Source organism: Solanum dulcamara, chromosome 7 (genome assembly GCF_947179165.1).
Source record: "Solanum dulcamara chromosome 7, daSolDulc1.2, whole genome shotgun sequence".
In the NCBI taxonomy this organism is placed as follows: Eukaryota; Viridiplantae; Streptophyta; class Magnoliopsida; order Solanales; family Solanaceae; genus Solanum; species Solanum dulcamara.
Window position 1 is genome coordinate 14,181,501 of NC_077243.1, and position 21,884 is coordinate 14,203,384.

The 21,884-nt window shown below is 36.0% G+C and overlaps 4 protein-coding genes across 4 annotated transcripts; all 4 read right to left on the bottom strand.

Annotated features, from left to right (window-relative positions):
- Positions 1 to 2,183: 2,183 nt before the first annotated feature.
- Positions 2,184 to 2,810, bottom strand: LOC129894535 (uncharacterized). Its single transcript, XM_055970240.1, has one exon. It carries the CDS (start codon positions 2,808 to 2,810, stop codon positions 2,184 to 2,186), a length of 627 nt encoding a protein of 208 aa, XP_055826215.1.
- A 3,046-nt stretch (positions 2,811 to 5,856) lies between these two features.
- LOC129895963 (cytochrome P450 89A2-like) lies at positions 5,857 to 7,436 on the bottom strand. Its single transcript, XM_055971758.1, has one exon. It carries the CDS (start codon positions 7,434 to 7,436, stop codon positions 5,874 to 5,876), a length of 1,563 nt encoding a protein of 520 aa, XP_055827733.1. The 3' UTR covers positions 5,857 to 5,873.
- Positions 7,437 to 10,442: 3,006 nt separating this feature from the next.
- On the bottom strand, positions 10,443 to 12,272 carry LOC129896810 (uncharacterized). Its single transcript, XM_055972785.1, has 4 exons — positions 11,926 to 12,272; positions 11,746 to 11,821; positions 10,825 to 10,911; positions 10,443 to 10,721 (listed from the first exon to the last, which is right to left on the bottom strand). The coding sequence occupies exons 1-4, from the start codon at positions 12,085 to 12,087 to the stop codon at positions 10,657 to 10,659; spliced, it is 390 nt and encodes a 129-aa protein (XP_055828760.1). The 5' UTR covers positions 12,088 to 12,272; the 3' UTR covers positions 10,443 to 10,656.
- Positions 12,273 to 12,985: 713 nt separating this feature from the next.
- LOC129895315 (D-xylose-proton symporter-like 2) lies at positions 12,986 to 21,865 on the bottom strand. The gene is made up of 14 exons (XM_055971013.1): positions 21,514 to 21,865; positions 21,328 to 21,425; positions 20,443 to 20,521; positions 19,680 to 19,739; positions 19,528 to 19,594; positions 19,322 to 19,446; positions 18,743 to 18,844; positions 18,230 to 18,598; positions 18,097 to 18,144; positions 17,944 to 18,006; positions 17,455 to 17,535; positions 16,929 to 17,027; positions 14,898 to 15,035; positions 12,986 to 13,469 (listed from the first exon to the last, which is right to left on the bottom strand). Exons 1-14 carry the CDS (start codon positions 21,562 to 21,564, stop codon positions 13,338 to 13,340), a joined length of 1,512 nt encoding a protein of 503 aa, XP_055826988.1. The 5' UTR covers positions 21,565 to 21,865; the 3' UTR covers positions 12,986 to 13,337.
- Between the last annotated feature and the right edge of the window lie 19 nt (positions 21,866 to 21,884).

The following is a 21,884-nucleotide window of genomic DNA, read 5'->3' on the forward strand; positions in this document are numbered from 1 at the left end:
ATTGGTATGTGTGATTTTGATGGGTATGTAACTTGGGAAAAGAAAATTGCGTCTCATCAAAGAGTACGTGACGGCTAAGGATAATTTTTGAGAGGACAAATCATAGCATTTATACACACGATGATGTGATGGATATCCCAAAAAAATACACGGGGTTGAAGTTTATTTATTAGTGTTGAGGGAAAGAGAGGATAACATAAACACCCAAAGACACGAAGATGGGAATAAGAGGGATCCTTCCGATAAAGAATGCTAAGAGGAGAGTGAAAGTTTAACAGTTTATGAGGAAGAATGTTGAGAAGGTAAATTGTCATTTGTAAAGCATGATGCCAAAAGGAAGGAGGAAGGGAAGCATGAGCTAATAAGGTACGAACAATGTTACTAATCGTACGAATTTGTCTTTTGGCTTTTCCATTTTGAAGGAACGTGTGAGGACAAGACAAATGAAACGACAGACCATTGATTTTACAAAAGTCCCAAAAAGGTCCATTATCAAATTCCTTGCCATTATCACATTGTATATTCTTAACATCCCATTCAAAGTGAGTTTGAATAAATGTCTTGAAATTTAAAAATGTGGAAAAGGTTTGTGATTTGTGTGATAAAGGAAATGTCCATAAGAATTTAGAATAATCATCCATAAACAAGACATAATATTGATGACCGGAGGAACTCAAAATGGGTGACGTCCAAAGATCACTATGTATAATATCAAACGGCATAAGAGTGCAAGAAGTTGACGCATAAAAGGGCAACTTAACATGTTTTCCAAGAGGACGTGAATGACAAATACGAACATCGCTACTTTGAGTACAATCAATTAATTTATTCTTCCTAAGGGAATTCAACACAGGTGCGCTCGGGTGACCCAAACGATCATCCCAAAGAGAAGGTGCCAAAGCCGCAAAAGTAGATGGTAAAGTGACTGGATTGGTAATTGGATAAAGCTCTCCCTGACTGTTACACCTCATTACCAGCCTCTCCGTCTGAAAATCCTTCACAGAAAACCCAAAGGGATCAAAATTCACAGAAACAGAGTTATCAGTGGTAAATTTGCGGACGGACACTAAATTTTTAACTAGATGAGGTGCATGGAGGACATTTTTTAAGTGCAAGAGAGGACCCGAGGTAGACAAAGTTGTGTGACCATAGCCGTGAATTGAAATAGAGTGACCATTACCAACCATAATACCACGATTAATGCTCTTATTAAAATAGGACGTGAGGTTACCTTGATTGGATGTCATGTGGGAAGTGGCACCGATGTCCATGTACCAATTTGTATCCGGAGGAGTAATCCCAAGAGTATGCATTGCGGCCTCAATGTTCGTAGGCGTAAGGGCTGCGGTGTATGCCTGCTGGGGTCGGGGGCCAAGAACACCCGCTCTTGGTGGCTGCTGCTGTCCATAAGTGGGTCGGGACCAAGTGGTTGACGGATATGGACATGGTGGGACACCCCAAGGACTAGGGGTGCTCACGGTTCGGTTTGGATCGGTTTTTATTTAAAAAATAACCAAACCAATTGAGTCGGTTATTCAAATTGTCAAATCAAACCAAACCAAACTATATCGGTTTTTACTATTCGGTTTTTGTCGGTTTTTATCGGTTTTTTCGGTTTTTATCGGTTTTTAAATCACCTTGTAGACGCTAGTCACTATTTGAATTTAAACTTATTTGAAATAGTATTGCCAAGAATAGTCACTCCTAAAACTAAACTCAGGAGCATAATTATTCTTAGCAATGATGATATGAAGTCCACATTTTGTTTACTTTTACTTTGGGTCCAACCATGCAAGATGGACTCATTTCATTAGAAGTTCATCAAAATATTTTGATCCAATCTAGTATAATTCAAAAGCATGGCCAAGATCAAGAATATAAAAATTCAATATAAATTGTATTTTTTCATAAAAAAAAATAAAATACACACACATATATATACAAATTTAATTTTTAAAATATGTATATATAAAGTCGGTTTGGTTCAGTTTTTTCGGTTTTTTTTAGACTTGAAACCAAAATCAAACCAAATATAGTCGGTTTTTAAATTTAAAAACCAAACCAAATCAAACCAAATAAATGTCGGGTTTTTTTTCCGATTTGGTTTGGTTATCGGTTTGGTTCGGTTTTTCGATTTTTCGTGTTCAGCCCTACCAAGGACCCCTAGAGGCCAGCCACGGCCACTATTGTCCGCCAGACCAAGGAGAAAATTGTGGAGAGTGTTGCGCCGTTGAATGCTGCCTAGTGCTACCGCGACTGCTGTTGCCACCTAGCTGACCACCACGGCCAGCAGGACTGCCGCAGCTGCCATCTCCTCTGCCGCCGCCACGACTGCCATGGCTGCCGTGAGATCTGCCTCCATTATTGTTGCGATTGTGGTGCCTCTTTCCACCACTATTATAGCTGTGGGAAGAGGAATTATCAGGAACATCAATGGGACCTTCGGACGAGCGAGCAACTAATGCAGCGGAGGAACTTTGGGCTGCTTTCTTAGCACGGCCAGCTTCTTCAAGAGTGAGCATCGAACGGGCTTGATAAAATTGTGGCAAAGGGTCGCATTGACAAATAAGAGTCGCCACACCTTGGTATGTTTCGGTAAGGCCCGAGACCAATTGAAGAACTAGACGATCGTTAGCCACTGGAGAGCCAACATTCTTGAGTTGATCCGCCAGAGATTTGAGATGTTGACAATAGGCAGAGACATTGGGGAAATCGGCCATGTCGACATGAGTGAAGTCGTACTCAAGGGTGACAGCACGAGAGTGTTTGTTATCCTGAAAGATATCACGCAAGCAATTCCAAGCCTCCATCGCCGTGGTGTCAGGTTACAAAATTGTATGCAACAGATCATGAGAGATAGTAGCGTAGAGCCATTGGAGAACTGTGGCGTCTAGGGTGGACCACAGTTCTTTGTCCTTCTCCTATTGAGGTCGTTTCTCCGTTCCTGCCGCCGGAGGAATAATATGATCAATTACCCGATGGAATCGTGCATGAATCTTAAATAGTTCCGCCCAAGTGGAATATTGGACATTTTCCATCTCAAGAGTGATGGGAACATGGTTCTTGATGTTGGAGACAGCAAGAGGAGGATGAAAGGAAGATTTGGAGGTAGACATGGTGAAAAAGCGAGGAGGAGGAAGGCGAGGGGGGCTACGGCAGCGGGAGACCTAGAAGAAGAAGGAGAGAATTTGCCCTAGACAGCTGATACCATGAAAGAAATTAATCTCTTGCTTTATTTCATTAACATAATAAGTATATATACACCTAATACAAGCGTCTAATACCAGGAAACTAACTATCTATATATGGAAACTAAATATATATAATTTGTTACAAATCTGTCAGAATATATCAACATATATTCTAACAGTCTGCAATCCCAAGACCATAAAATCCATAATCTTGAACTTATTCAATCAAAAGTGATGTTTTGAATAAAGAAGGCTTGATGAAATATTATTAATGAAGTGGAATGTGATAATAAAAAATGATAAATTAATTATATTATGAGATCGAGTGTCACGAGTCGATACGATATTATCGGATCAGGTGTCACGTTCCGACATGATAATATTAAAGGAATACAAATTAAATAACTTAATATTACTCAATCTCAAATAACTCACTTCCCAAAAATCCGTAGTGTAAAGGCCTGAGTCCTTATGTATACTCTTGATATTGTTGACTCATTACGTAATTATTTCATTGTGTTGTCACTTAATCTTGATCTTGTTGTTTGCCACCTGTTAAGTGCTGCAGTTGATATTGTTGACTCATTACGTAGAATGTTTATCCTATATAATCTTAAAAAGAAGATTTTACTTTTCTTCACGCTCTTATAATTTTGCTACATGTATTTTCTCATTCTCCTTTTATATGGATCTCCTTCGAAACGTTATACTTGAGTTGACATGTATTGAAAATAACCTTTGTATCTTGTCCAAGTAAGGAAAAAGTCAGCATATTACGTCATTTTTTAAATTTTATTTATAAAATAACATTAAATATGTTGGGAAAATATTTTAGAATATTGCGTTACTTTAAAAGGCTAGTGAGAAGAATCCCGTGCTATGCACGAGCTCGAGTTCAATATATGTTTATAAATTTATTTATTTTAACTGATGTTAATTAAATAATATTAAAATTTATAATCTAAATTAATCTAGATAAATGATGAAGTTGTCCTCCCCGTAAGCAAGATTGTCAATGAATGGTATTTAATTTAAGTGCAGTGGCGGAGCGAATTTGTGGTTAGGGGTTCTTGAATCCCATTCGATAGAAAATTATATTATTTATATTTAGTTAAAATATATATATATTTTATATATATATATATATATATATATATATATATATATATATATATATAATAGATGTTGAATTCTTTCAATTAATTCGTGTGTCTATTTCTTCATATTTTAAATTATTTTAATTCTGCTATTGATTAACTGATATTTGATTAAACAAATTTTGAATTTATGATTAAAATAATTAATGACATTGCCCTCACGATAAAACACGTCAACAATTAGCCATCTGCTTCAGCAAATGCAATAATGCATAGCACGTGAAATTGACGTGGGATCCAATTTTTCAGCAAATGCACACGAAATGATCAAATTGTCCTGACCTTCGAAACTCTATTCTCGTACTCCTCGTTCGTCGTTCCAGGCGTACTCCAAGAGCAACCAAACATTGTCAACGAAAGTGGTGTCTGGTTCAGCACAACTCCACTTCCACAACCAAACATTGTGATTTTTCCTCAATCAATTAATTTGGCTAAGTTTATCTCATTTTCAATAATTTTCAATTGTCCAAAGCTAACTTCCCTTTTTCAAGTGACTCAAAATGTTTTTCTTTATTTATTTTAAATTATTTTTTTCAAAAGTTATCATGAAGTTTTCAAATTGTTGAATAACCGCATATTAGCGGACATTTCAAGTGCGTAACACTTCTTGAAATGGGAATGAAAACCTCATATCCTTTCTTTGGAATTTTCAAAAGATTTTTTTGTTTTGAGTCTTTTCGAAATTAAATTGAAAAGATTTTTTTGATTTTTCTTTAAAAATTAAATGACGACTCTTTTTTCTTAAAAAAATTGATTTCTTCCTAAAATCAATTTTAAAACATCTTTTTTCCAACAAAACATCAGATACCGAATGCAAAATCAAAAAAAAAAAAAAAAAACTACAACGTTGATATTGCAACAAGGCGTTAACCATGGGCAAAGCCAATGTATAGCTTATCGATTCAACTAAACTCACTAATTTTAGTCTAAATCATATATTTGTTTTATGAAATTTATTGAATATGTTCAAATTATTAATTTGAAATTCAATAATGTAAAGAACTCGCTAAAATTGTGAACTCATAAGACTAAAATATCCTATTTTCATTTGATTGTTGACAACTCAATGGTTATGATGAAGAGGAGCTTAATTATTCCCTCATCCCATAAAGAACGAACAAGACCCAAATTCAATTCATAATATTATGTCATGATGGACAAAAAAGAAAGAACTTAAACATGAACATATATAAACCCCAACATGCCAAATCACATAGAAAGAAATCATCAATAACCAAATCGAAGATAGAGACAACATCAAACACATAAAATCAACTTCAAATCAAACAATCAAACTAAAGGGCAAAGCAATCACGGAAGAGAACCTATAGGTCGAGTCAAATATGAGTCCATAAAAAATGAATCAAATGAAAAACGAATAAAATATTCAATTCAACTCTCATAAAAGCGTTTAAAAAGTATATTCTTATTGACACGAACATAAAATTTGAACAAGTCATAACATTTGTATAGTGATAAAATTTTTTGACATAGCTGCTCGACGTTCATAAAGCAGTTATCAAATTCAAATAGAGTTAACTCTGGGGCAGATACGAGCTCGTAGTGGATTCTTCATCACACTGGTGAATTCTAGCTTCTCTGTTAGATCAACATCATCTCCTTCCACAGGATCCCATTGAAAATGCCAAACCAAATTAGCCACAAAGTATTCCGAGTGAAGCATAGCCAATGCATAGGCAGGACACATTCTCCTCCCTGCACCGAATGGCATCATCTTTATCTCTTTACTTCCTGTTATATCAAAATCAGCTTCCTTATCCGATCCTTCCACTAAGAATCTCTCTGGCCTAAACTCCATCGGATTTTCCCACACACTTGGGTCTAGTCCCATCTCCGCAACCATGAAATTGATGGTGGCATTATTTGGGATGACGTAGCCGTTCAATTCTACTTCCTCCGTCACTGTGTGTGGGAACAGAACGTGACTGGGTGGGTGCCGCCTAAGACCTTCCAATACCACTGCTTTCAAGTAGGGCATTTTCTGCACATCTTCCTCCTCCACCACCTCTTCATCTGTCAATTTGTTCTGTTTTTTTCCCACTACACTGGCAATTTCTTGGTATAGTTTCTCCTGAATGGAAGGGTTTTTGACTAAGTTGGCCATAACCCACTGTAAGGCAGTGGATGTCGTATCAGTTCCGGCGCTTAGGAATTCACGGCAGAGGGTTACCATTTCTCCTAGATTGAGGTTCCTGTTTTCCTCTGGCAACTCCAAATTCAACAGCGTATCCACATAAGCCACCACAAATTCATCACCGTGCTCCGTCTTTTGTTCTCTGGTCCTGCTTCGACGTGCTTTAATCAAAGGAATGATGACACTCTCTTGCTCTCGTCGTAGTTCAATGAGTTCCTTCCATCGATTCCTAAAGATTATTTTCCCAACTCTAGGAAAGAAATTGAGTATATAGTATCGTCGGTAACCCAGGAGATACTTGCATTGTATATTTTCAATTTGTTTGATTTGAGATTCCTCAAGCTTATCCCCAAAACACATCAATACAAGAAGACAGAACATAGCATACTTAAAATGATCAATTAACCTCACGGAATCGACTTGGGCGTGACGGAGGTGTTGAAGGAGGATTCCCAGTACCCACGATCTAGCCTTGGAATAGGACTTGATGCGAGAAGGATTGAGCATTTCGGAAGTCAAGTTTCGACGGAGTAGACGCCATATAGGGCCGTAAGGGGCGGAGCTGATGCTGCGCTGGTTACTATTGAGGATAGCATGGGTGGGCACAGCCCTTTGTCGGTCGGAGAAAACAGAGCCTTGCTGAACTAAAGCTTGGTAGGCTAAGGAGTGGCTAGCTACGTATATGGTGGGACGAGACCCAATATTAATGGTGATGAGAGGACCATACTTAGCCTTGAGGTCACGGAGTATCGTTTCCAAGTTGGTGAAGATCCTTCCCGCCCATAGTAAGCCGCCGATCACCGGAAAACTGTAGGGTCCCGGCGGGAGTTTCTTGTTGGAATTGGAATTAGGAGAGATGATAATAATATTAAAGAGTGATTTCAGCAAGAAAGCAATACAGAGAGTAATGACAATGATAAACCAGCTTTCCATTATTGTATAGAGATGAGCTTTTTGTCCTTTTTCATTTTCAATGTTCATGTATATGAGTTTATATAGAGCAACAAAGGAGAAGATTGCAACGAAAGTAAATTTATTAGGATTATAAAATGTACCAAGATATCATTGTATATGCTTAATCATGTCAAGTATTAAAATGTTGCTTAAAAAATGAAAGAATTTATTTTTTTGAAATACATTAAAAATGAAAGTAGTTATTTTTTTTTGAAATGGTGGACGATTATTTATTTGAATTTTTATTTGTTATTTGCACGATGTAAGCAAATGGGAAGTCAACTGGACAGTAGGGGTAAGGGAAAGAACGTGAAAGGAAATACGATAAATATAATGTCTATCCTATACGTTTCCTCTTCTCCCATAAGGATATCAGGGAAGATTTAACAACAGATTTCTATTTCAGAAGAAATAGAAAAACAATTTTGGAGATCTAGAAAAGATATACTGCATTAATGCGACTTTATTCCCTTTAAGAAGAAAATGCAGACAAGTTGTTATTTATAAGAATTAACGAATTGTTAATGTGGATGAATCAAAAGGTAACACAAATCATGGTCAATATCCTATTTAGAAATTGTAATAACATGAGTTTGGAATTCAGTGAATTTTCACTCACTTATTAAGAGGTTGATTGAACGGGAGGCCCTCCAATCATGAAATCTAAACTATCTAAGCCGTAATTCTTAATGCTTGATATTCATATTAGTTACCATAAATTTAAGTAAGCTTATTTATTCATATGATTTTAAACATACATTTATATTTTAATACATAAAATTTTTATACATTTTAAATATATTTTGTTATTGTTTTTACCGTACGATAAATATATCGCTATTAAATTTGCTCCATTCATATTATAGACATATATATCACATGCTGTATTTTTCCTCTTTCTTTCTCAAATTAACGAATATCCTCATATCATCATTCTATAAAGCAATAAATGAATAAATATCCCTGAATATTTTTCTAAAACTAAATTTAAGGACTATTTTCGGATAGGCTCTGAGGGATGCCTAATACCTTTTCCTCGAGTGATCAAAACCCTTACCTAGAATCTCACCGGTTTCGCAAATCAAAACAGATTTTACATTTACATTTTTTTAAATAGGTTTTCTAATATTTTCCTTAAAATTAGGTGGCGACTCTAAGCATTTTTTAAAATTAGAGGCATAGCCATTTTAGCCTATAACCACTCACATGAAGGGAGGTGTTTTACACTCGCCTCCACTTCATTTATGTCAGTGCCACGTTACTAAATCGTCAGACCTAATAAAAAATTAAAAAATCCATGTCATTTAATTCCTATTCTTCATTACTATCACTACACCCACCATAACCACTAAATCCACTATTTCCACCATTAAAACTTATAGCAACCACCATGAAAATTGTAACCGCCTCCAAATTCATTCCTTCACCACCACCGAAATCATATATTTTATCACCTACCTCCAAATCTACCACAAAATATCACTCTAATGGTCAAAAACTCAAGCTATTCAATTTGAATTTAAAATGTTGGATTTCTTGTATCCAACTAAAATTTGTGACCTAACAAGTAAAATACAAATCTCATAAAATTTGATCTAAAATTTTCATCGAAGAAGTTACCCAAAATTAAAATTCCAATTCGAGAAAAATTAAACATTGGGGTCCTTTTGTTGATAGAATTTGGGTTATGAAATACAATTGTTCTCATTTAAAAATTATTTGGGCAAGATGAAGTAACTGACCAATTGAAGTGGAAAAAAAAGAGAAGGAGGCGGAGTGCCATTATATTGGAGAATCGAATAGGAACTGGAGTGGGTTGGAGGTGAGGGTATAGGTGCTATATCAACGAAGAATTGAAGCGGGGATGAGGGCTGGGGTGAGGGTGGAGCTAGGGGTGGTGGTGGGGGGGGTATGTTGGGATATGTCGTAGATAATTGATGAATGGAAGGATAATTAAAAATTATTTTTTTAAAAAAAAGAAATTTAATTTAAATTGTGCTCACCATATATTGCCTTAACTAAATCTCTAATATGCAAAAAAAAAATCGAATTTCATGTTAAGTGTTTAAGTAAAAAATAAAAAGAAAAAGAAAAATTATTTCGATATTATACAAATTGATAAAATATCTAGAAAAAGATCACCAGCAATTTAAGTATGTTATGAAAAAGATATTTAAATTTCTAATAATGATAAAATTGGGCTCTATTTCATAATTTAAAAAAATTAATTAAAAAGATATCCACCTAAATTTTAATATTAACTACTTATGTGTTTTAATTAATAATGAAAATGCTCAATTAAAAATGGAACATGTGTCCAAATTAATCATATTTTAATACTTCTTTTTCGTCTTTGCACTTTACGTTTCTAATATGTATTTTTCTTTGTGATTTGCACCCCATTTAAGTGAACATGAATAAGCAAATCAGTAGTCCACCGGACAAACTGGACAGAAGGGGTCAAGGGAACCGCGAAGGAAGGGAAAAGAACGTGAAAGGAAATACGATGAAGATTCTGTTAATCTCAACTTTTACGCTTACTCTGCTTCCATAAGGATGCTTTAACAACAAATTTCTATTTCAGAAAGAAAAACAAAATCAATTTTAGAGATCTAGAAAGGATAATGCAGACAAACTGTTATGTATAAGGATTAACGATTTGTTAATGTGGATGAATCAAAAGGTAACTCAAATGATGGTTAATATGTTATATAGAAATTGTAATAACACGAGTTTGGGATTCAGTTGGAATTTTTTCTCTTTTATCAATATTATGTTAGGAGTAGAGATAAAGAAAACGTTGCGGCTCTTTTGAGCTATGAACTTTGAGAGCTCCAACTATGAAATCATACTGCCAACAGCTAGCCTTGAAAATACTGCAATAAGTAACTTTTTGCCATTTTTCGTCATTTATGTGTGATAAGAGTAACTGACGGTACGTTTATAGATTCATGAATTTCAAACTTGTCCAGAAGATCCGTCCTATCCACATAATTGCATGATTCAAAATATAAACACCAACTAAAAGAAACTACAAGAACCCATCTCTCCTTTTGTTTTTCTAGTAGCACGACAATACTAAAGGTAAAGTAGATTACAAGCCATTGTTAATTTTTAAGGAAGTTGGCACAGAAGAAGAAGGATAGACATTGCCCATCAAACAGTCAGCCAAATGATTCTAATGCCCTTCCTGCTATGCTTACTCCACCATTACATCTGTGGACGATTCTGTAGCTTGCTTATCAGATTTCCTTTTGTTCTTTCCTGTAACACGTGCGTTTGTAATCATCAATAAGCAAAATCAACGACAGAGAATCCATAATACATCCGGAATGAAGACAATATAGCAATTCTACTGTAAACTTGCCTTTCTTCTTCAGTTGCTTCAGTTTAAGTTTTGAGCTCTTTTTCATTGGAAATTTAACAGAAGTTCTATTGGAGTCTTGAGTTTTCCCTGAATCCATTAGGAAAATGTCAATCAATTAGACATAGAACATACATCCTCTCTACCAGTGTGCATAAGGAAAAAGAGAGGAGGAACAAACAAAGAGTAAAGCAGATATATCAACTACCAGAAACACCAAAACTTTTAGCGTATAGCATAGGAATAAGCAACATATATTCATAATGGGAAGCAATAACTCTACACTCGTGAACACAAGGAGCAAAGCAACAAAAAGATGAGCCTTTCCTACTGAACCAGCAATGTCAGTTCAATATAAGAAATTGATTAGGATCAACATTATAGCACTCTAGCCTAGAACGTATCCAAGACATAGAATCACAAGACTCTGAATTCTAACTAGCTAGAGCCAGGGACGGAGCCAATAAGAGAGACTAAATCTCCTTCCTGAAAAGATTATAATGAGCAAATAGGATAAAAATCAAAACTTTTGGTTATATATAAACTGTTGAATCCCTAACATACGGGACGTAGTAATAACTAATAAAGGAGTAGACAAAAGATGCTTTAGGTCACACGTTCGAATCCTAGTATGGTTAATCTCTCCTGTGTGCTTTGGGCGCTGTGGGTTTACCCTGTTAGCACTCAAAGGGTAGCAGCTGAAAAAAGTTTCCTCGTTCTGCCACTGGCTCAAGGAGCAAATGTCATTGAAGTCTTATAATCGGTTCATATAATTAAAATGGATTCCCATCCACCATCCACCCCCCCACCCCCCTCCAACATACACACAAAAGGTCATAAGCAAAATATTGTGGAGGTTCAAAGTTCAAACCTCCAACTTAAACATTAGGTCCGTAGCAACAGCTACAGACATAAGTAGCATACCTTCAGCAGCATCAGCGACAGCCATCTCCACATCCTCCATTGTTATTACACCCTTTTCTATAGCCTCCTTTTGGTCCTGTTTCACATCAATCAACACCCTCAAATTACAAATTCACAATACACGTAAGTACAATACTTAAAAAAATTAAAAGGAACAAATATTGATCAATGATTATAGACCCTGCGCCATTTCTTGAAGAGCTTGCGTTTACGCTTCCCGGAGATGGCAATAGGTTGGGCCTTCTGCTTAAGTTTCCGGGTATTCGGGTCTCCATGTCTTGCTCTCTTGCTCTCTGAGATTAATGCTCTTCTCTTCTTCTGCACCTCGTTAAATTTCGCCATTATCTCAATTTGCCTTCACCTTCGAAACTTTTTCTTCTTCTTCTTAAACCCTAGTTCTCTTTCTCTATGCCACTTTATACGTATAGCCGCCGCTTTACGTTGAAACACCGGTTTAGTGTTAAATGTATTGAACCCGGTCCACACGCCCCGTTCTATTATCTTTTTGCTTGATAATAGTGCATTTATGTGTATTCTTTTGCCACTTTGATACACATACTCGAAAATTTCTCAATATTAAAATATAAATAATTTAGCAGTATTCTGTGATGGAACTAGTTCTCGTTTAAAGAGTGTGAATCAAATTAATATAGATAACTCATGTCACGTTGAACTGATTGAACAAATAATCTCCCAAATATGAAATTTCAGGTTCGAAATGATTTATTTATATGCATTTGAAGTATAGCGGTCACGAGTGTTTTTGTCAACAAAAATATAAATATGGACTTGTGTCATTATTCATTATGGCATTCCCGGCGGCACCTGATTTGGTCGAAATGATACTCCCGCAGCTAAAAGCAAAGTAATCCATTTTGTTTGACCATTTTTGCTTTAGTTCATTAGAATTATGATCTTTTTTCTAAACATAAAGTTCACCAACCCAAAAAAATAATAAACCATAATAATAGCACTTTATACAGTAATATTTTTGGATTCATTATACATCTTTATACCTTATACTTACATTGGCTTGACTCTCGGGGCCTCTCAACCGGAGACGGACCTTCCCAAAAACAGGGAGATCTTAGTATAATGTCCGTATTCAAAGCTAAAATCACAGATCCATGTACTTACTAATAGGCACAAAAAAAATATATCATGTACTAAAAACATTAGAAAGATGACCAATTTATGGATGGTAAGTTGGTAATGATCACAAGGACAATAGAGAAAAGGATACGTGAAATCTCTGGCATTCGAGAAGATATACTGTGCCAAAATAGTCTCCCAATAGGAGGAATCAAGTTAAACAACGAACTGGAACACTATTATTTCCATGTTTTTCCTTTTGCACAAAGTAGTGACCCACTGTTGATGACATAATACACATTCATGGTATAATACACCATTACACAACTCGGCTAATCACCAGTCCTCCATTTCGCATACTGATGTTACGAGAGAACAGTTGCAGAACACAACTTGATTGCCTCAAGTATTCTGACATGACATGGGGACAAATTCACGTAAATAAAATGTAGGCATACTTCCTATTGCCCGAGAGATGGAGGGGAAGTAACATGTGAGTTCTAGAGATATTTGGCCTCAATCTCTTCCAGAGTGAGCCCTTTTGTCTCTGGTATGATGAAGAAGATGAATACAAGAGACAAAACAGCTATGCCACCAAAGATGAAAAATACAGTTCCGGCGCCCAGTAAGTCCTGCAATTAGGAGTAACCAAAAATATAATTTCTCAAAAGACTTATTTGTTAATTCTGGCTCCTAGTTGATTTTCTTAGATGACATCCATTTTTGAAGCCAAATAATGACACTTAAAATAAACATAAGTTGGAAAAAGGGTGGGGACCAAGAGAGAATAGCCTCGAATGCACAATCCACCAGTGATGTTGCTTGGTCTCTTCAAAAATCCCCAGGTGTGTGTCAATGATTCAGTAATGCATTTTTTTAAGATACGACACAGGGGTGGTAGCATTTTTGGAGAGTTCAAGCAACATAGTCCACCAATACCTTTTCAACTAAGATAAAACGACTTCGAGATGACATAAAGTTGTATGGACAAATTACATCACTACTTCTAGGTGATATAAACTCATAAGAAGAAATTGCATCACAAATGGCCAATTTATCATGGAGCCACTTAAGAGAAGGTGTCTCCAAATCAATCAACACCAAACAATCTTGTGCAATTATACTTCAAATTGGAAAACCCTATAATTTTATCCATTAGCAATTATAAACCATGCTTACATGAGGTGTCAACTATGTCTACTCGTACATTTTGTTACTCCAGGTGCTTGTCAGGATTCAGGAGTCATTTTAGACTTGAATGTTAGTGCAGAGACAAGTGTAAGAGCAAGAGAGCATCTAGCTTTAGAAACCCCATTTAGTATTGAGGTCAAATGTGTCCATATAGAGCAAAATAGATAAAGTATGTAGCCTACCCCTATTAGTTCTGGATTAAGATATTATGATCGATCAATTTATTGTGACTGGCACTCACTTTTAGTGTTCTTGTGAGTGAGATTCCAAAATCGAAGAGACAAGTGATTTTGAAAGCTCAACCACTAATGCAGGCAGATTCTAATCAGCAGGTGTACTATGACCATGAGACTTTGCCAGTATGGCATTATTAGCACCTAATAGACCCACTATCCTCCTTTTATCTTCCATTAATTGCACGGAATACATTGTCAAATCTTCAAATTTACTATTAAGATATAATCTATTAGAACTAGAGATGTACAATATCTGCACATTCAAGTACATAACAAGCTTGAAGATACTCCAGGTTGAAGCAATAAAATTTACACTAGTGCGTGACAGGCAAAAGAGATGCAGCTTAATGGATACTATTTAGTTCTGTATGCTAAAGGAATATAGCATATGACTTTCTAAGCGTACCAATTTCAAGTATCTGATTTCATCCTCTATCCTTTTCTTCTTTTATCTTTTCAAGATTAGCCTTAAAATGATTTTTTTTTTTTTAAATCCTCAAATGAATCTACAACGGACTAACCTTCACAAATCACAATAACATGCCTCAAATTAGCTTTCAAGGGATTCTTTAACAGAGTAAGTGCAAGAAATATTATTTAGAAAATTCCAGAGTATTATAGAGTTTTCAGTACCTGAAGAGGAGAAAATGCAAATGCCACTAGTGCATTTGCACCGAAATTCACAAGAACTGTAATACTCAACCCTCGCCCTCTAACGCGCAAGGGAAAGATCTCTGAGATCATCAACCAACCAATAGGACCAAACGATAACTGCAAAAGATGACTTCAAGAAGTTAAGAGCATTACTTGGTCAAGCTTCAAAAACCAAAACAAGCTGGATAGAGATGCTGTGGATTCTTTCTTTCTTTTGTGGCTCAAGGAACGTTATAGTTAAACAACAGAAGTCATGATAAAAGGCAAGAGGGTCGATTACAAAACCATAGGCCAGAATCTCGTACAAAATTTTTCTAAAATCTAAAAATAGCGCACACGAATCACAGAAAGAATTGCAGATGTTATCTTGGAACTATCAATACACCAAAGTAGAATATGTCCACAGCCACTTCTTTGGAACAAACCAGGAAGTACTACTGTTTTGCGGTTCAACCTCTTGCAAACTAATACCTTAGAAAAGAATGTAACAAGTCTTTCAAATCTATTGTCCAAACGTTCTTGACTTTTTGGACTTAGACATACACATAGTAGATTAATAATAGGAAAGACTTATCATAATTTCAATTGATACACATAAGACTAGCAAGAGTTTTTTGTGGGACACTTAGTGATTTGACACACACTCAACAAAGCCCCAAGTTTCCTTTTACTTCTATAACATAATTCTTACGTAAGGCAATAGTGGATTACAAAAATACTTTATAGTACCTCAGTAATTTAACTTTCAGATACTTTTTTCTTTTACTGATCTATGATCTAATTTTATGATCTGCAAAACAATGGTGCCTAATGGTCATGAAATGGTCTCCTACCTTTTTTCCTTTTCATAACCTCTGCTAGTATAAGGGAACAGTGCAAAGGACTGCAGGAAGGAGAAGACACACGCACATGGAAAAGGCATAATAAAGGGGTTTACACAGTGATCCCTTCATACAAAGTCCTGAATCAAGAGGGATCACAGCTCAGTTACTTGCGTTGGAAACTATATGGGAAGTAAAGGTACCATACAAAGTGGCATTTTTCACTTGGTTGGTTTTGAGGGAAGTTATTCTTACTCAGGATTATCTAAGATAAAGGGGATTTCAATTTTGTTCAAGATGTTATTTATGTGGACAAAATGCAGAGACAATTAGCCATTTGTTTCTATACTGCAAAGTGACCGGCCATTTACGAGATCTGTTTATCAACCGCAGAGGTATCAGGTGGGAAATGCCAAGAAGAACCTCTGAAGTCTTGACAAGCAGGAGCACAGAGGGTAAATGCAGCACAAACAAAGACAGATGGAAAATTGTCTCAGCAAGAATTTGGTGGACAAAATGGAAGGAGAGGAACTCAAGGTGTTTTGAAGATACAAGCAACCCCTTGCAAAGAATCAAAATGAATTGTATTCTTCTGCTTTGCTTTTGGTGTAAGTCGGAACATATAGATAATCTAGTTTTCATTATCGAAATTCTAGGTTCCTTGTAAGAAGAGCAAGGAATTAGTCTTTAGTTTCTGCTTTTGTTTGGATCCTCGGATGTAACACTCTCATTTTTTGTTTCCAGCACATTTTTGTCTGATGATTTATATACAGATTTTGTATCTTCTCAAAAAAAAGCTCTGCCAGTATAAGATCACCAAAAAGAAGAAAGAAACATCTTCTCTCAACAAACCATTTCAACCCAATTACCAATAAGATTAGACTATTTCAAAGTCGCTGAAAGTTTCAGGTAATGAACATTCACAACGTCCAAAGAAATAATTGCCACTATACAAGTGGGGTAAAAGATGAGCAAAGGTTGTTGCTTACTCTTCAAAAAAAGAAAAAATATCTAGAATTACTGCATCTAAAAAAATTTGTACAAAGTTGAACTTCAATTTTGTCTGCCTCAAAAAAATAAAATGTGCACAAAAATCATGATGTCATTTGTACTGTATAGCCAAAAGTTAGACTCAATCTATTGTAGTACTTTCAAGCACAAATATTGAAAGAAATAAAACTTGAATTACCTGGTAACAGCCGACATATAGTAGCAGAGCGGTAACAGCCAAAGCTGGAACATCACCAAGGAAAGTGTAATATGATCCCAGCAGGAAAAGTGACATTGTCTGCAGAAAATACAGGATTATTGGGAGCTTCAGAAAAAATTAACATTGATTGTTATGAAGTTGCTTCTTTGGAAGTAAGTTATCTTAGGTTAAACATGTCAAACCCACCTTACTAGCCATTCTGAAACCATAAATTTATAAAATTAATATTCACTCCATTCCAATTTACATGATACTTTTCATTTTGGGATGTTACGGCATGTTATACAACAATCCATTGACAATATCATATAATACAATTTTCATAATTTTCTAGAATTCAAATACAGTTAACTATTTTTAAACTCTAAAGTAATGTTTTCTCAATCCAGCTACCATTAATTTAATATATTTTACTACCACAATACACAAGTCAAATTAACGTATAAAACTTAGTTGTCCAGTCAAACATTGCCCTATAAAGAAAAAAGAGGGTATAGTTACTTACAATCCCAGACACACCTCCAAGAAGAAGCGGCCTCCTCCCAAGCTTATCAACAACTACCACTGCTACAGCAGTCATAATGAGCTGAAAATGGTGGAAAAGAGGGAAACATAGGATCATTCCAATGCTGTAGCTAAAGTTAACTGACACTAGCAGCAACATCCCATAAAGCAAATGGGATAACTAGCACAGAGCCACAGAGGAAGTAAGTTAAAAGGAAAAGACAGACTATTAAGACTAATATCATTATTCTGTATCAATGAATGCTACTGAATCAACTTTGCAACGATCTTCCGAACAAACCTCGAATGCAAGCATCCTATCCACTTAACGGCACAGGAAGTTGTTGCCTTATATTATCAAAAGTTCAAAAAAAAATGTATATATGTGTCCTTTACCACCTGAGTGGACATCTTTTCTTGTTCATTCTTTTCCAGGAAAGAACAAAGTTAAATAGAAAGAGAAAGAAAACATTCTTCCCCAAGAAATCACCTTCAACAATGCAAGGAAAACCGAAGCTCTTGTAGCATCAGCTGCAGCCGAAAATCCCGCATCCTGCCATTGAACGATAAGTTAGTAGGGCACAAAGAAGAGAAAGTGATATAAGAACAGCATTAGCACCCTTCACCTATTTGGCAAGTGTACCTGAAAAATTTTTGCAGCATAATACAAGACACTTGGTTGCCCAGTTATCTGCCATGTGGAAAGCAAACGAAGTTAGTGCACAGTTAGATCATTGCATGTGGAACGGAAATGAAACTATTAGATATATAGCTACCTGTTGAAACAAGATTAGTCCAGCACCAACTGTTAGGGCTTTCAAGCATTTTCCTTGCAACATCTCACCTATTGTCGCCTCTTTTTCTTCGCTTAGTTGTGAAAGCTCAGACAGAATGTCATCTACTTGACTAGATGCTGAATCACCAATTGCAGCTCCCCTAAGCTGGCACAAGCAACATATGGCTTTTTCTCTTAAACCCTGCAACTCACCCTTCCCCTGTATAGCACATAGAAGAATCCACCTGGGTGATGAAGGAAGCCACCACATTCCAATTCCCATAATCACTGCTAAAGGGGCACTAACTCCATACATATATCGCCAACCAGCAACAGTTTCTATCAGAAGGCTTCCAACTGTATATCCAACCTACAAATGTCAGCTTTCCACAATTCAAAAGAGCACAGTACAACAAATCATGATGCCATGAAATATAGACCTATAGTTCACCTTCCCCTACAGTAACAGTCATATAGACCAACCAAAATTTCCAGGCAAGTATGTAGTACTTACTAGCATCCCAAAAACTATGAAGAACTCTTTAAGAGAAATCATTTGTCCTCGTATCTGGCTAGGAGCCGTCTCAGCAATGTACATGGGAGCAGCATGCATTGCCTGCCATGGAACAGAAGGAGAAAATGGAGCAACCAGTTTGAACGTTGAGTCTTTAAAAAGAAGTAGATTTCCAAATACTTTTCAGGTTAATACTGTTTAATTCCTCACTTGACTTTGATGGCCTAATGTAATTGATGTCTCGTCAAATCAAACAGAAAGAACAAAGGAAGATAAAAGAGGCCATTTCTGTGTTCAGGAGTTTAATCAGGAGACAACTCTTAAAGGAGAACGATAGAAGTGAGAGGTTCATGTATGTGAAAGCACCAGTCAGAGTTCAGGGGAAGTAGAAAGACACCTCAGAGGAGAAAGAAAATGGTAAACAGTAGACAACTTTTAAAGGAGTTATAAGCAAGTGGAAGGAGTGGAAGGACTCATGTGCCTGAGAACTCATCATCACAATTCACATGTGAAAATACAAGATCCCCGGTAGAATAAGTAAAATGGAAAGAAAAGATTAAAGACTTTGCAGTATCTTACCAGTCCAATTCCTACACCAAACAGCAAGCGCCCAATTACCAGAATAACATAGACAGGGGCAAATGCTGTTACCAGAGCTCCAAGAAAGTAGAACAAAGAAGACACAATCAACTCCCTTCTTCTCCCTACCAATAAATTAAGTAGTTTCAGTCACAAGAGTCACAATTGAAATGTGACACCAATTGCGATCGGATAGAAAAACTAACCAAGCCAGTCAGCAATTTTGAAAGCAACAGCAGATCCAATTAAAGCACCATACAGTGAGCCACTAGTCTGTGACAAGCAGCAAACATAAGATCTTTCTAAAGCTCAGACAGAAGAAAGCACATATGATTTCATAAGAAAATGGTATACTTACTATGAGACCAGTTTGCACAGAAGACAAATCATACCAAGAAATGCCACTCAATGTAGCCGACTGCAGAATATAAACAACATTATTTTTTTTTCAATCAAGAATATAAGCGGCATTAACTTGTTAAAAGTTGTTTTTATTTAATGAGCCAACTGCAGAATATAGCCAATGTGACGCATTAGAACCATAACTCTATATGCTAGAATGAATAACAATACCATATGTGATAAACAAATATTATGAAATCAACAGCAACATTTGAAGACCTTTCTACAGAAACTTAAAACAGTAGAAATTTTCTATGACCTGTCATTGAAGAGAAACAAGCAATTCAACTGGACCCATTTCTATATGACAATCGACATCTTTGTAACAGCAAACATCTTCTTGAGGCACAGGATATTCAAAGCCTGATCTCAATCAAAAGTAATTTCAACATATTACAAACTACCATGAGCTAGACAATTGAAACAGGGTAACTGGAAAGACACATAAAAATGTCAAGTTTGGTATTTTTCCTACTTTCTAGGCCAAAGACTAAAGCCTCCATGTTTCCTCCAATATCAGTTCTTTCTCCTTTTGTACTGAGTTGGTCCAGAACCCATAAAGATTCTTGTTAACAGCCTTATGCCATCAGCCCGGAGGACATAAAATCAAGGTAGAGGAGCTAGAAACATGGTAATGAGACACAAGGATTCTTTTTTTTTTCTTTTTTTTTGATAATACAATACAAGGACTCTTTATCAGGTCAAAGGAAGCAAGATACCTCTATGGAAACTGTAGCGGAGGATGTGGCTCCAATATCATAACCATAAAGCAGTCCTCCAAAGGCGGGGAACAGAAAACTGGAAAATCATTCATCAACTTATCATAATGTATTCAAACTAAAAGATCAAAAAATAATAATGAGTATCCTACTAAGTGAATCAACATAGGACAGAGAAAATCTATGGATATTGTAGTAGTAATATTTTTCTTTCCTAATTTTTCCTTTTATTCTGGAACACTAAACCTTAAGCAACTAGCAATGTACAGATTGCACTACAATAACCCAAAGTGATTTTGTAGTCTATCATGTTGTACCTAAAAAGCCAAAAAGTTTGAAGCTGGAAAATTTCTCCATTTCGTATTCTTCTTAACACAGATTTTTGTCATGTGGATCATCTGACTAATTCATCTCTCGGAATAAAAATGGATATTTATATTTCCAACAGTATACATAAAAATATGCCAAATCACATAAAGCATCACTTACAATTCACAATTGTATAGATAATTGTATACTATAACTTAATAGAGGAATCTATTGAGCCAAAATATATAATGTATATACTTATGATATCATCTTGGCATGCTATAAACAACAACAACAACAACCTAACAAGTGTAATACCACAAGTGGGGTCTGGAAAAAGAAAATGCCACATCACGACTGTTTTTTGAGGGGGGTTTCGCACATTGCAAGGCCCAATTCATGCTATAAACAAAGTGCATTCAATTTATCAAACAAGTTGACTTACAATTCCGGAATCTACTCGAAGCAAATCTTACTGGTACATTTCAAATGAAACTACTATGTTCAATTTCAGCACCAAATGCTTAAAGTTGATGACTCAGATTACAAAAGTGGACTCAATTAGTATATACTCACGGGAGTACTGCGGAGAGTATTGAGTAATTCTCAGCATGATGCTCTATTTTTAGAAGAGGCTCTCGGGCGATGTTGATCTCACTGGACGAATTTTCACCCTGCTCCAATTCACAATCATCAAAATTGCACAAAACACTTTCCCCCAAACAAATGGATAAAACAAATTACGGCAAAGTACCGAATTACCTTGTCAATGGATGAGATAATTAGCTGCTCAGGATCGTTGGCTGCCTCCATTGGAAAAGGCCAAAATTTGAAGGTTTAAGCTTACAGTGCTTAGAGTATTGTCGAAGTTAACTGTATTTGCTCTTCTTTTTATTATTTAAGTTTTGGGAAAGTAAGGTGAAAAAAGTGGAAGAAAATACATATAGACGAAAGGAGAAGACTGATTTCAGAGAAGCGGACGATAGCAAGCAACGTTGCTTCTTCAACTGCGCTGAAAATTGAAATCAAATGCAAGACTGGTTAGAACAGACCTTCAGGTCCGGCCTTTTTTCGGATACCGTGAATAGCGGAAGTTTCAGTACATTATGCTGCCTTTTTTGGCTATTAATATA

What these genes read in the sequence shown, in the direction of transcription:
- LOC129894535 (XM_055970240.1), bottom strand. Translation starts at nt 2,810, where the DNA reads ATGGAGGCTTGGAATTGCTTGCGTGATATCTTTCAGGATAACAAACAC.
- LOC129895963 (XM_055971758.1), bottom strand. Translation starts at nt 7,436, where the DNA reads ATGGAAAGCTGGTTTATCATTGTCATTACTCTCTGTATTGCTTTCTTG.
- LOC129896810 (XM_055972785.1), bottom strand. Translation starts at nt 12,087, where the DNA reads ATGGCGAAATTTAACGAGGTGCAGAAGAAGAGAAGAGCATTAATCTCA. An exon ending in TGTCGCTGATGCTGCTGAAG is followed by an intron (nt 10,912 to 11,745) that starts GTATGCTACTTA and finishes TAATGGATTCAG; the next exon opens with GGAAAACTCAAGACTCCAAT. An exon ending in GAAGCAACTGAAGAAGAAAG is followed by an intron (nt 10,722 to 10,824) that starts GCAAGTTTACAG and finishes CACGTGTTACAG; the next exon opens with GAAAGAACAAAAGGAAATCT.
- LOC129895315 (XM_055971013.1), bottom strand. Translation starts at nt 21,564, where the DNA reads ATGGAGGCAGCCAACGATCCTGAGCAGCTAATTATCTCATCCATTGAC. An exon ending in TCATAGTTTTTGGGATGCTA is followed by an intron (nt 18,599 to 18,742) that starts GTAAGTACTACA and finishes TGACATTTGTAG; the next exon opens with GTTGGATATACAGTTGGAAG. An exon ending in TTGGAGGTGTGTCTGGGATT is followed by an intron (nt 17,028 to 17,454) that starts GTAAGTAACTAT and finishes TATTTTCTGCAG; the next exon opens with ACAATGTCACTTTTCCTGCT.